General features: G+C 41.3%; 1 protein-coding gene across 2 annotated transcripts in view; it reads right to left on the reverse strand.

Moving 5' to 3' along the window:
* Window positions 1-1,029: 1,029 nt before the first annotated feature.
* The window catches only part of KCNU1 (potassium calcium-activated channel subfamily U member 1), a 146,840-nt gene continuing 133,077 nt past the window's right edge, over window positions 1,030-14,792 (reverse strand). For both annotated transcript variants that reach the window (XM_032329302.1, XM_032329301.1), the window contains exons 24-27: window positions 13,397-13,536; window positions 6,513-6,704; window positions 4,646-4,758; window positions 1,030-1,644 (exon numbers count right to left, since the gene is read on the reverse strand). In XM_032329302.1, coding sequence (XP_032185193.1) covers window positions 1,239-1,644; window positions 4,646-4,758; window positions 6,513-6,704; window positions 13,397-13,536 — 851 coding nt within the window. In that variant the 3' untranslated portion in view covers window positions 1,030-1,238. The remainder of the gene's footprint in view (window positions 1,645-4,645; window positions 4,759-6,512; window positions 6,705-13,396; window positions 13,537-14,792) is intronic.

Below are 14,792 nucleotides of genomic sequence, written 5' to 3' on the forward strand. Positions count from 1 at the left end.
AAGTCAATCAGGTTTAAATGTTGATGTGATCACTTGCTAGCAAAGTATACTAATTTGGATGCATCATATTAAAAATTTACTCATTGTCTGAAATTCAAATTTAATTGGGTACCCTTTCTTTTATCCAGCAACCCTATTGGTGACATAGTTTCTTCCTTTGTAAAATGGAGGTAATACTAAATAAGAAAATATGTTGTTAAAAATGTCAAGAACATCATAAACATTATTTAAAATAATGTATTAGAAATGTGATTCAGGGGCTTCTGGGTGGCTCAGTGGGTTAAGCCTCTGCCTTCGACTCGGGTCATGATCTCAGGGTTGTGGGATCGAGCCCCGCATCTGGCTCTCTGCTCCACAAGCAAGGAGCCTGCTTCTCCGTCTCTCTCTGCCTACCTCTCTGCCTACTAAATAAAATCTTTAAAAAAAAAAAAAAGTGATTCATTATTTTCTTTTGTCTTCCCTTTTACTTGTGTTGTATCTGTCACACAAGAAGGTGTTGCTTACAAATCACCCATTGGGAGTAAATGGTTCATTTTGGAACATGGGGAGATGTTTTATACCTTTTATGCAATGAGGTCTTTATTCTCAGATTAGGGAATTTGGGAGGTTGTCTATATCTGTCTACCTGACTTTACCTAGGCACCCCATCCCAGGATACTCTAATATCCATTCTTGTGCTGGTCTTAGTTATACGCAGACTGGTTTCCAATTCAAACCAACATCTGCCCATCTGCTCTTTCTCACCTTCTATAGAAAGAGATGAAGAAAGAAAATGAGTGGGGAATAAAAGAAGGAGATAATACACTCGTTTACTATTTGCCTGCTTGAGGATAAAGAATGTAAGATTCTTTATTTCTCATCTCCTGTGTCTAAGTCCTTCTCATTTTTTTTTTTTTAAATCTTGATGGCTTATATACCCTGACCAGATGAACCCAACAAGTACTGAAGGACCTCTTTAACACAGCTCAGTTTAACGTTTCCTGCTTGAGGGACAACGGACACAGAGCAATGAACTTTCCTTACAGAGCATTCGTTATGCATTTCTTTATTTATCACTCTAGATCCAGTGGGATTGGATCAGACTTTCGTCTTTCCCCACTGTGGGTTTGCTGATCCACCACTAACCAAAGGGCACAGAAGTGGCATGCTTCCATTTTTATTTTCTTGTTCAAAGTCACCATCTCTGGAGATGCTTTATAAGTAGTGAGCTGGGAGTTTGTGGAGAATATCAACAGGCCTTAGTTTGGTTTTGAAGAAGCAGGGGCATTCTCCTCTGTGCTTTCCTTCATTTTTTCCTTCCCATTTTCTCTCGTGGTTTCAGTTTCACCTAAATATGTCTGGGATGGTAGTTTACTGCTCTGAGTCAATACAGTTTGCTTAGAATCACTAGTGGAACTAGTTTTTGGCTCCAAATAATGAACGGATGTCGTCAAAGGTTGTGTTGTTGTCTGACTGACTGGGTTAATGGTAGAAGACTGATTTGTGTTTGTAGTTTTCTCTGATGTTGGCACTATATTTATCGTTTCATATGGACTTGGAGATGTAGTATCCAATTTGTAACAAGAAGTGCTGAAAGGGATGGCACAAAACACAAGATCCGAGGACAGGAGCTTAAAAGTATTGCATGGCCGGGTGATCACAAACCTGTAAGAAAAGCCAAAGATGACTCTGGAGCCTCTGCAGCCGGATGGTTGTGGCTCCAGGCAAAGGTCCAAACAAGAAAGTCTTTCTGCTGGGCCCGAGGAGGAAATGTTTTTTGTTCTGCTTGGCTTCATTGGTTTCTTATTAAGAGTAAATACTTCTGGCACAGGGCAACAGAAGTCCTAGACTAGTAACAGGGAGACTAACATTTACTCCTGCCTCCAAACCCAAGAATCTCTGACCTGGGTTTGGCATGGCATCTCCCTTCCTTGGGCCTTGATTTGCTCAACATTTTAATGGGAGAGGGATAGATAGAGATGGGGACTGACTTATGTCTAATGGTCTTTTGGACTCCAGGTTTCCCTGCCTTTAATATCGACTACTCTAATGAATTCAGTCATCCCAATATTGAGCACTTGGCCAAGATTTATCAAAATCAGAGTATTACATACTTCCAGCTTTTTCAATTCTACCTTAGGCCTACCCTAATACTTGTGCCACCAACTTTCACAATGTAGAGTGTCCAGTGTGAGGGGGAAGAATATTAAACTGAAGTTTTATTTGAAACTTTGACTAGAAAGCAAATAGTGAATGTCAATGAGTCTTAAAGAACACCAAGAGCCTGGACTGTATAAGATGACTTCCTAGGGAAGCAGGATATCTTAGCCCAGTATCAGGCACATGGCAAATCCTCAATAATGTGAGTTAAATTAATTAACACACCAGCATTCAGGTCAGAACATTGAGGCAGAATAAACTTTCATGGTTTTTATCCTGCATTTCTTCATCGCTGCCCCAAATGGTCACCTTTTCTTTACAGAACCACCATCCGAAAGCACCTTTGACCTCTTTTTGCTGAATAATCTTCCCCCTTATATCTTTCCCACTGAATCCCCTGTAATGTCTATAATAGTTTGAGCAAGACCTATTATAGTCAAATACTCCCTTTGAAACAGAAATATCATTTCCTTCCTGGGGTTCTCTCAAGTATGGGCTGCACATTTTCCCAAATACAGAGCTCCATGGGTTTTTTGGAGGTGTTGGAGCAAGGGCATAGAGTTCAAGCAGAGAGAGAGAGAGAGAAACCAGCATCATTCATGCTTTGCAGTGCTGCTTCCAGAACATCACTGCTCCCTCAGCGTCTTTGTGATTAATGCTCTATAGCCGTATCACCTTCCCTCTCAATTCACTGGTGTCATCTATAGACCTCCATGTTTATTTAGGTGTCTGGCACTTAGGACACTTTCTCTATCAAACTCTGGTGTCACTATCATATCATCAATGGCTATGCCTATACTTCACAAATTCCTTTGAGTACAGCCCTCACCTATGGCTATGTTTGTCTTGGCACACATTCTTTTCCTTCCTTTCTCTGATGAGTAGAAAAGTCTTCTTTCCATTCAAGACTACCTCACTTTAGCGGCGCCTGGGTGGCTCAGTGGGTTAAAGCCTCTGCCTTTGACTTGGGTCATGATCCCAGGGTCCTGGAATCGAGCCCTGTGTCAGGCTTTCTGCTCAGCAGGAAGCCTATTTCCTCCTCTCTCTCCACCTGCCTCTCTGCCTACTTTTGATCTCTGTGTGTCAAATAAATAAATAAAATCTTAAAAAAAAAAACTACCCCACTTTGAGTATCTTGATTTCATTCCCCTCAGAAAGGAAAACAAGTTTCCTTCAATCTTTCTCCACTCTTTCTTAATTTCTCCTTCTTCTACTGAATCCTGTCCGATCCCACTGTGAGGATCTCAGTTTGGACATATATTATTGTGTTTTCTGTAGATTGTACACTCTCTTTCCCCCTCCTCTCCACATGCATTTCCTTTATGCTCTCCTACACTGTGGTCAGATTGCTCTTTCAACTGAAATCTGAGCATATCACTCCCCTAATTTATACATGTAAAACACAGTGTGGAAATGAGGCAGTCAATAAATATTTACCCAATGAGTCCAACAGAAAAGAAATAAATCTTTCCAATGTGGACAGTGGCTTTCACCTTTAAGAAGTCTCATAGATAAGCTGATACAGCCACTCTTGAAAACAGTATGGAACCTCAAGACATTAAAAATAGAGCTATACTATGACCCACCAATTGCACTACTAGGTATTTGCCCAAAAATACAGCTGTAGTAAAAAGAAGGAGCACATGCACCCCAAAGTTCATAACAGCAATGTCCAGAATAGCCAAACGGTAGAAGGAGCTGAGATGTCCTTCAACAGACGAATGGATAAAGAAGATGTGGTCCATTTGTATGATGGAATATTACTCATCCATCAGAAAGAATGAATACTTACTATCTTCATTGACATGGCTGGAACTGGAGGGGATTATGCTAAGTGAAATAAGTCAAGCAAAGAAAGACAATTATCATATGGTTTCACTCATATGTGGAACATAAGGAATAGATCAGAGGACCATAGGGGAAGGGAGGGAAGCCTGAATGGAAAGAAATCAGAGAGGGAGACAAACCATAAAAGACTCTGGACTTCAGGAACCAAATTGAGGGTTACAAAAGGGAGCGGGGTGAGGAGATGGGGTGACTGGGTGACAGATATTAGAGAGGGCACATGGGATAAGCACTTGGTGTTATATTCAATTAATGAATTGTTGAACACTACATCAAGATCTAATGATATAGGTCAGCTAACTGAACATAATATAAATTAATTAATTAATAAATAAATAAATAAATAAAACTTTTTGAAAAGTCACATGGACATGGATGAGAGGTAAGTTACAAAAGAATCCCGATTTAAAGTCTGCGTCTACATCTCACAGTTCACTGGAGACACAGACACCATTCTCCTTACATGGTCAGTATTAGCCAGGTCATCAGTTCATTCATGTTATTTATACCCAGGTTCCTTCTTCCTACATCACTGTCTGCTTCCCCTGGACCCTTCTTTGTAATTATGAACCCTGATCTCTGGACTTCTCTCATATTGAATAAAGTAACTTCGATTCTGGTTTGGATAGAAGGGTAGCACTCTCTGAGCAAGCATACTCCCCTATTTTGTTCCGGCTTGTTCTCCTCTTCATCTATCATGCGGTATAAACCAAGGCACAGGATTCCAAAATTATCTATTGAGCCACAGAACAGTTGCCCAAATGTCTGTCTTGGCTGGGGAGAAAAGAGAAAAACATGTGTCTGTTGGTACTTTAATTAAGCAATAACAAGCACTTACTGGAAAGCTATTTTCTTTCCTTGCACTAAAAGTTTGGAAGACCCAAAATCCATTTCCAAATATCTTTTATGGTGGCAGCGTTAAGTAGGAAATTAGGTTTATAAGTTTTGAGCATCTAATCCCAGTGATTATTTTTATCACTGTGGACTTTCAAGAGCCTTTTGTGGGCATGACATACATGTTGTTATCTAGTTTTTATTACTATTGCTATTTTGGTAACCGTTATAGAAGTAACAATTAGTAAAAGATTGGGAAATTCAGTTTTCAATCTATATAATGGGTTGGGATGTTCAGTGACCTCCAGAGAGTGATCTTCTCATCCTACTCTATCACAGTTTATAGTCTCAAGCATAACTCTTGACACTGCTCTCAGGCTATAGCCAACAAGGGCATGATGGGTAGATAGCAGGGTCAAAGCAGCAGCAAATGGATTCAATGAAGTCACATGAGAACAGTTTGCCTCATTATGTGATTCGCTAGGGTAGAAAACAAGTCAGGACCAGATTCAAGTAGAGAAAGGAAGGAGAGCAATGTTGCCCAGTCTACTGTCACCTCTGATACTGACAAGAGGTTGCCAGCAGCAGTTGTTCTGGGCTTATAATCACTCACAAGTCAGTCTTAGGTGAGGAGCCCAGGACCACCGAAATGCAAAGGACCAGAATGTGCTAAGAGAACTTTGCCATGTTATATGCACCTGGAATTCAGATGTACAAAGCATGGGGATTTTCCCTCTTTGGCAGTATCTATCAGGACATATCAGGTGCAGAGACCTGGAAGAGCTTGCTCCACGTGAAGGGGGCTTTGCTGATGTCCTCTGAACAAACAAAAAATATGTCCTTAAAATGTCCTGTTCTAGACATTGGTAGAGGGCTAAATGTAATGTCAACCAAAGCTAGACCAAAAGGCACTGATAAGTACATTACTCATTGCATTACTCATTGCCCAAACACACAGATGCCCCATGACTTTGCTATAATGACCTTCTCCCCTTGCCATAATCCACTGCTCACTAGCTCAGTGGGTTTAGAAAATGCAAGCATTTTCCCCTGGCTAGCCCAATCAGAGTCTTAGACCCAAACACAGAAACCCTTTGCCTGACAGACTGACATGATCAGATTTCTTTATAGTCCCAAGCTCAGGTATAGGAAGAGAGAGCAGAGCCTGAGTCAGACTGCCTTGGAGGGTTCCCTGCTTTTCCAGTGGGACACGATGTGGCCTCAGGCAAGTCCTTGTTTCTCTGAGTCTCAGTTTCTTGATCTGTTCAGTGCAATTAATAACAATGCCTACCATATAAATCCTTGGACAAATTAAGCAAACAACAACAACAAAGCAGACAAGCACAGGGAGCATGCTCAGTAAATATTAGTTATAATAATTATTAATAAACTTGCTAAGGTACAAAGTTATTATATTTCTCAGACGCTTCCTGCATACTTGGATTTTTTTTATCTGGAAGATGAGGATAATAATACCTGCCTTACTTACCTCCTGGAATAGTTGTAAAAAAATAAATAGGATACATGAAAATGCACTTTAAATTTTAAAATATTCTATGAATACATGGTTTTATTAGCTTTTGGTATTATTTCTATGCTCTAAGCCATCTAGGAACCCAAAGAGCCTGAATCATTTTCAGAAACCCAGAGTAGTAAGGAAGAGGGAACCTTTATTATGATAAGAGTAGACTCACTTTAATGTCTGACAAAATAGTTTCATTTAAGGACAGAATCCCCAGTTTACACCGCATTCTTTCAGACGTCACTGAAGCACCATGGTTTGTCAGCCCACAGACACTCCTATCAACGTGTTGTTCCATTTGAGAACTTATCCCTCCTGTAACCAGCATCTGAAGTAATTCCAGGACATGATAATTGTAGAAGGCCTGGAAAGCAAGGACAAGCCACGTGCAAAGTCAGAAGAGTGAGCACAGACACTGTGGATGTAAGAGGTAAAGTCTTGCAGACTTAGGGGGCATCGCTGTTTAAAATGGACACAGTGAGGCAAAACAGGGTCTGTCATCATTATTAAAATCAACTAAAAGCTCTCAGTTCAGGTAGGACACTGGGTTAGGGAAAGTACAGAGAAAATAACACTGACCCAGTTCCTGCTCCCTCTTGGCTTACACTGTGGCACAAGAAGAAAATGGGTAATGATGCTAACACCAAGGATGTCCCTTCTTCCAAAAATAACCAGAGGAGTATGTTGGGCCACAGATACCCTTATAATCATCAATATATTTTTAAAACTATGTACTTAATGTGACTTCTATAGATTTTTCCTTAGGGGACTACTGATACTATTACTGTCATCTGTAGCTGAATCTTCTGGATGTGAGTCTACTTATATTAAATAGGTTAAAAGATGACTTCAAGTGCCTTTTCCTTCCTAATGTCCTGACTGAAAGGATCCCCTGGCTGATGGTCTCCTCCTTTTGATTGTTACCTATATGAGGACAGGTATTGACTTGGGCTTATTAATATTTAGGTCTCCCTTAGTTCTTTTGTACTATACAAATTGTAGGTGTTGAATAAATTAATAGAATTTTGGAATCTTTAGCATCAAAATGAAACCAAAGGAGGACATGTGCGACATCTTATTTTGCAAATACTTTGAGTCTGAATAACCCTAACCATGTTCTTAAAATACTTTCCCAAAGGATTCCCACCGTATTTAGTGTGAACTAGGCAGTGGCATACATGTAAATAGCACTGTAATATATTACCCATTAGATTTTCCCAAATCTATTGAATACATAGTGTTTTAAATTTTCAACATTTTGTTTTATCTAAATTAGACTTTTACTCCAATAGACAGGAGGAGTTACATGTTTATCTATTACCTATATAAAAGTCAATACTTTTGTTTTTATGAAAAAGAATAGGAATGACCTCAATTGCTACTGTCATAGAAATTTTGCCATTTACTTTCTCTAAGTTCAGGGACTTCTCTTCTACAGACTGAATTATGATAGGGGCCTATTTGCTAGTCTTCCTGTATTGTTTTTATTCTTACTTGCAATTCATGTTCAAAATGTTTCCAGAGAGATTCTCTAGGACATGAATCAAATCATGCTGCCCACCTCCTCAAACCTTAAATGTCATACCCTTACTGTGAAACCAAGATCATCCCCTCCATTAATCGTGCCCTGCAGCGCACGACAGTCTATCTGCTGCTCAAGCTACATATGCACTCCTCCATACCTTTGCTTTGGAACATCTGACCGATAACTCATCAAGCCCTCTGACTGGCAAACTCTATGCTGGTCGTCTCATCAGAAAGAAGTTTTCCTTTTTTGGTGATCTCACAGACACTGACTTTTGCTCCATTTCATCCTTCTGTATTTTCTAGTTAGGAGTTTGTCTGAAACATTCCTGACTTTGAATCTTGGGACTGCCATGTCCTAACTGAGTACCTTTGAACAACTGATGTATTTTCTCAGGAAGTTTTATAACCTTTAAAGTTGACATGACAGTACCATCTTTGAGCATTGTTTGTGGGATGAAATGAGATATATCACACACATTATGCAATTCTGTTCTTATGTATTGGGATCGCCTGGAAGGGTGTTCAAGAGTGTAGATTTCTGGGATCCAAGATCTAGTGGATCAGACTGTATAGAGAGGAGGGGGAATCAGAAATTTAAAGGTCACCTCTGGTGGTTCTGACACTGGTTGGTGCTTAGATTACCCTCTGCGGCAGCACTTCCTTAAATGATATGGTCTTTCAGAGGACAGACTTTGTCTATTTAATATTCATGCCCTCAGGGGTGCATTGAACAAGGCAGGTGTTCAACAACTGTAAGAATATTGACTGCAATTGGTAGTCAGTTTTTAACAAATAAACAAATATTGCTGGTAAAATGTAGAAGCCATTGGGATAAGAGGGTCTGGGAAACAATATAAGCTATATGAAACAGGAAAATAAGTTTTAAAATAGTTTTTAGGTTAAAAGATGACTTCAAATGCCTTTTCCTTCCAACATCCTGACTGAAGAGATTCCCTGACTGATGGTCTCCTTACTACTTTGTTCCATTTTGCTACCACCCAGAAGTGTGCTTATGGAATCAGCTCCCTGAAATCCACGCATGAACAGGGGATGTAAATCCAGGTTGAGCCACAATCCGTTTAAGAACAAGTGACCATAGTATAGAGTGATTAGACGTAATGCTGTTAGAATAATTCTCCACTGATTAAAGGAAAGGTGTAAATTCTAGGGTTATCCTGGTGTCAAGGGCTCTAGGGAAATATGTACTTTACATATTTAACTGAGAGAGGCTTAGATTTTGAATATATCATTTCTTCAGTTTTGACATCAAAAGGATTGCAATTCTATATTGGGGAAAATAAAAGGATTTACATGTCACCCTTACTCCATGAGCTCATCTAATATTCTTATTATTCGGAGTTCTATGGTATTGATCTTTCTTTTTTCCTCTCTTCTTCCCCCCTTCTTTCCTTCCCCCCTCCTTTCCTTTTCTTTTTTCTTTCTCAGGAAAATAAGAAAGTTGAAATGTGCTTCAAATATTTTAAGACCTTTAAACTTTGATAGTATTTCTAATATAATCAGATTTACTAAAATTTGGACTTCCAGGGTTAGAAAATGTTGCAGCCCAAAGTGTTTTAACTTTTAGCTCATCTGTGGTATCTCTCACAACTTATATATTACTTAATAACATTCAGGGTTTGTTCTATCCTTGGGACTTGCACATTCATTCCTTTGCATTTATTAAGGGGGAATGGAGAATAAGGGGGAGAAGTCGGAGTCAAGACTGGTGATCTCATCTTGTTTCTGACTTGGATGAGGTGATAACTAACTTTTTCCTGAGGGAGTCTGTTCTGAATGCTTCTATATTCCCCATACACTCCTGGGTGGTGTGGGCATCAAGGAAACAGACCTCTAATTATAACTTCCGACCATGCATCAGTGGAAAACAGATCTCTTGGTTCATTGAGCTGGACAGCACATTGGAAGAACCCCCTGGAGGGTGTTCTTTGGCAGGGGGGAAGCTATGGGACAAAAAGCACATGCAGAATGGGGCGGGATGGTGGACTCTTGTTTCTCATACAGGACTCTTGACTGGAAACTGAAAATCTGTCTTAGAAGAGAGTAAAGGATTCTGGTCCTTTCATTTTATGTCTCCCTCTCCATTGGTCATATATTCTAACTTTTAGGGAGTGGTTTTCTAAGTCTTCTTAACAACGGAAATCCTACTTCACATCAAATCCTAGGCAGAAGCCTCACGCACAGCACAGATGAAAGCAGTCATTTTGATTGAAGAGACAGGTGCAGGCAGGGGACATGATGGGGTAGGTGCACCCTGGGCCCTTCCCTGCTTGTCTGTTCAGCACCTACTGAGCACCCAGAGGGCGGGTTCCTTTAAGCAAAACTTGAAAATGAGTGCACTGGAAGGATACGCATAATCACAGAAAGAGCTTTCTGGAAGGACAGCGGACTGTGACAGTGAGGTCTAACTTGGGAATCATACACAGTGGGGTTCAAAAACCAGTTTGTCATCTGTAAGGGCTGTAATTGTGGCACTTCATTCTCCTGCTAAACCTCAGAATCTTGATTTGTAAAATGAGGCTCATAATTGTATTCTCCTATTTGGGTTGAAAGAAGAATTAAACAAGGTATTGTAGCAAAGACTTTGGTCCAAAGTAAGTGCTTCAAAAATGTAATTACTCTTCCTATCACAGCTTTTGCTGTGATTATTAACATTATTCTAGCAAGAAAATTTATTGGCAGAAGTTGCCTTGAGGTCTGTGTTGAAAAAGACCTGTGGGTGTGATCTGGAGGCAGAGAACTGTGATCCTTAGTGGCAGCTTCCATGGGAATGTGCTAGAGGGAGTGATAGCCATGGAGCCCACAACTGCTGTCCTAACTTTAAGACCAAGAGCTGTGCTTTCTTTCTCATATTGGTGCTCCAATATGTACAGAGAAGAAACTGGAGTATGGACGGATGTATGCTGCAGCTACACAGTGGTGGCTCCCAGATGTTTCAGTGCCAGAGGATAAATGGTCTCTTCTCTGAGGCTACTGCTCTCAATTCCAGGAGACCATATGTAAGATCAGGAGGCCAGCCAAGATCAAATGGTACACAGAAGACTCCAGATGATAGAATTGGAGGCCCAGACCTGGCCTGTGGGCTCTTTCTTTCTGTGTGGCTGGACAATGGAAAGTCACCCCCATCTTTAGAGATCCAAGTGGACCCAGCACCACCAGACCTAGGGACAAGGGAATCAAGAGTGGGCAGTATGACCTGATCATTTTCAGTGGTCTAGCTCGGCTCATCATGGCCAGGGATTTAGGACTGGAGATCCAAATTGTATTAAAGTGTGTTCATTTTGTTGTGCCATGAATCATTAAAGATTCAATAGCTGAGGCAGAATGCCACTAGGTAAATAGATATGCAGAGGGTCAAGACCCAAGTCAGTCCCCTTGATAGAAAGGTTTGCCCTGAAGCTCGATTGTTATGCTTGTGACCTCGTGTGACTCTCCCTTGGATCAGGCACAGTGTGTGGATTTTCTCTCTCCTACAGACTTCACTGTGGGAAAGACTCCTGAGTTTTTACATAGCTTTTTTCCTTTTCTAGGAGGACTAAATTATCCTCTCCCACTGAGAAGCCCACTGATACAATATCTGAAGGTACCCTCAGAGGCAGTGCTGCTTCTCAGTGTGATCACAGGACCTATGGTGAATGGGGAGAGGCCCAGCTGCTGGCTCCCATGACCAAGTTTGTGTTTGCTATGCTGGCTGACATTCTGTGCTCATTTATTTTTATTTCTACTCTCTCAGCTCTTCTCTGCCCATCCTGCCCTTCCCACTAGCTCTAAACAGAGTTAGTGACTTTGTTCCTACCTCTGGGGGCCAGTAGAGTTTAGTTAAGGCCCCAGTTTAATTTAAGGCGCAAAGCTGCCTGCCATCTAGGGATCTCTGAGGAGAATGGGGACCTTAACCCTATTTAAAATGTATCCTGCAGACAGGTCCAGTTCACCAAAGTCACCTCCTGCCTGACACTCCGAGTCATTAATTACTGGCAAAGTAACATATCAATGACAGACAGTGATAAAGTCCTTTCCATGACAGAGCCACCTTCCCAGAAAAGTCTTCTGACTGGACTCCTGGCTCAGTTAAGGCTGAATGCTGCCTAACCCTTTAGGAAATTCATTGTCTACCCACATGCTCAATGTTAAACTATCACTGACGTGGTTTTATCTCTCTGAGAGCTTGATGGGGTTTATGAGGACCACCCTCCATCCCCAAGGCTTAGGGAAGCAGAGCCCAAATCCCTTCAGGACCAGTGTCACTAATACTATGAGGGCAGCATGTGTGGCCCAGCCATGCTCCTCTAAAAGTGCCAACTGTGCCTTTGAGGCATCCACACAGTTCAGGAATGATGCCCATTCCACATGGAATTACAGAAGGCTGCAAGTTTATCAAACTGTTCAGAGCCCTGGGAATCTGTACACTGTTATTCAGCTAGGTTGCAACACTTTCATGGAAAATATGGGGGATAAGGAGTCTGGGAGGTCTTAGACAACAAGGACTTCCTTCAGAGGAGTTTTTGCAGTCATTTTCCAATGGCTATATATAGATTTTGTGTTTTGGTCCAATTCCTTGACTTAACCAAGAGTGCTTACAGCTCACTGCCTTTTCCCTTCTTCTCTCTGCCCAGTGTGTCTCTTCCCCAAAGATCAGAATGGCGTGTGCTCTCTTCTCCGTAGCTGGACTCCCATGCCGCCATGTCAGTGCTGCCTTCCCTCCCCAGCCACACTATTGCAACTTTCAGCTCCTTTCCTAAGCCCTGTATTTCTCATCTCACATTGCCTTAGTCTTCTAGCTCTCTGACATGCCACATATGTTCCTCATTTATCATGATTCTGTTACTCTCCTCTATGAGCCTGAGCTCCACGTGGGCACAGATGTTAGTCTGTTTCATCATTGCTATACTCCTGGAACTTAGAACAGTGTGCCCTGCACAGAGTAGGTATTCACCCAGTGGATCAGCGCCACTTACAGAAATACCATGGCCAAGGCAAGGGACCTGCTCAGAAGCTAAAGGGCACCTGAGAGCTGAAGAGCAACCGCATAATCAAAACCATACCCCAGGAGTGGGGCAGCATGGAGGGAGTGTGGGCTTAACTCTGAACGAAGCTCATACCACCAAAGGCCAAAGCTTTTGCTTGGTCCCCATATCCCCTTATGGCAAATTTCTGTATAAGCTGTTGGGGATATTTTAGAGACAAAAGAAAGCAGTGTCTTCTAAGCTCTGAAACCAGAGCTTGGTCTGCCAAGATGTAATTGAAGCTAAAAGGTGGACACTTTGCTTTTTATGTGCTCATTCTTCCTGGTACCAAGTGTTCTGGTTCTAAGGGCCAGATAGGTTTTTAATCTTGAAAATGTGAAAATTTGGCCTCGTTTGCCAAGTAGTTGTGAAGAAAGATGAAATAATGTATGTGAACAAGCTTTTTCAGAAAATCAAAGAGAACTCTGAATTGTGAGGCATTCTCATTATTTCCCAAAGCTTGAACCATCCTTTCTCCCCTCTGCAAGCTGCACTTAGCTGCACTTACTGTGGCCAGGAGGGAATCCAAGAAGCTGCCAGAAAAGACAGTGCCAGTGGAAAAGGACGTGCTGAGATGTAGGCTTGTTCCTGAGAAGGTTTCATCCAGTCCACTCAGCTGTTCAATATAGTGGATATTGGAAGGATTTTCTGCAAGGCAAAAGAAGAAAAAAGGAAAGACAGGCAGACAAGCTTAAGAATACAGGACTGCCATACTAAGCAAGCCAAGGGATGACCACTGTACAAAGAATTTGATGTCTATGCTGGGGTCAATGTGGGATCTGCCCTTTCTTCATTAGCTATCTATCATCCATCTATCTATATTTACTTCTTTCCAAGTATCTTCCTCTTCTAAACACATGTATCCTTCTTGGGTACCTTCATCATCAATGGCATATACTTGCACCCCAGGCCAGCTCCTCCAAACAACTCCCAGTGTAACCTTTATATACTTTATCTTTCAAACGAAGACACTTTTGGAAGTAAAAGGAGATACTCTCAATAACTTCCCTGGGAAAACAAGTATAAATGGGAACATATGGTCACTCCAGTTACAGACATTTTTCATAATATTATGCCATAGATACCCTGGTATTTACTTGGGTGTTAAGAGTTATCTACTTCCAGAATGGGTTAAAGCAGTTCTTATAAAAAATTTAATGTGCATATGAATCTCCTGGAGATCATGTGACAATAGATTATGATTCATTGGGTCTAGGGTTAAGAATGGGATTCTAAGTGTCCAACAAGCTTCCAGATGCTGCTGATTCATGGACTACCACTCTGAGTACCAGTGCTTAGAGAACTCTCCTAACTGGGGTTCATGTAGCAGTAGCCAAAGTAACCATTATCCTGTTTCTACTTGACCCAGGCTGCAACTCATATCCCTGGAGGAAGCCTCTGAAGGGAATGCAGCTAGTCATTGTTGGGAGTACAAACAGAAGCACTGATTGCCTTTGTTCCAAGACTATTGTTTCAAAAATGTTTAAGTAGAAAATAGCATGGGAAGATAGAGGTAATATCTCTCACCAGAGCAAAGAGAATCATGCTTACTGCTCATTATAAAAAGTTCTGGTTCCTGAAGCCCAGGGTTCCTCTCCTATAAAGGAATCCATGGTGGGTCCAGGTATTATTTTACCCTTTTCATGTCACCCTGTGGGAACAAGGCCTTGGTCAAGCAACACAAAATTGATGATACTCTGGCTATGGCCTTGCTCTGAGTAGTAAACTGTTCTTTATCTCTGACCCAGTGGTCTCGTGTCTTCTGTTAATGTCCATGAAACTGTGGCAGGTTACCTTGTTGGTCTGCAAGTAAGCATAGGTCTTACTTAGATCTTTCATAGTTCCTGACAGTCATATTATAGATCAAACCAAATCTACCAGGCATATGATGCAGAACACATTCC

The sequence above is a fragment of the Mustela erminea genome, chromosome 21 (genome assembly GCF_009829155.1).
Source record: "Mustela erminea isolate mMusErm1 chromosome 21, mMusErm1.Pri, whole genome shotgun sequence".
Taxonomy (NCBI): Eukaryota; Metazoa; Chordata; class Mammalia; order Carnivora; family Mustelidae; genus Mustela; species Mustela erminea.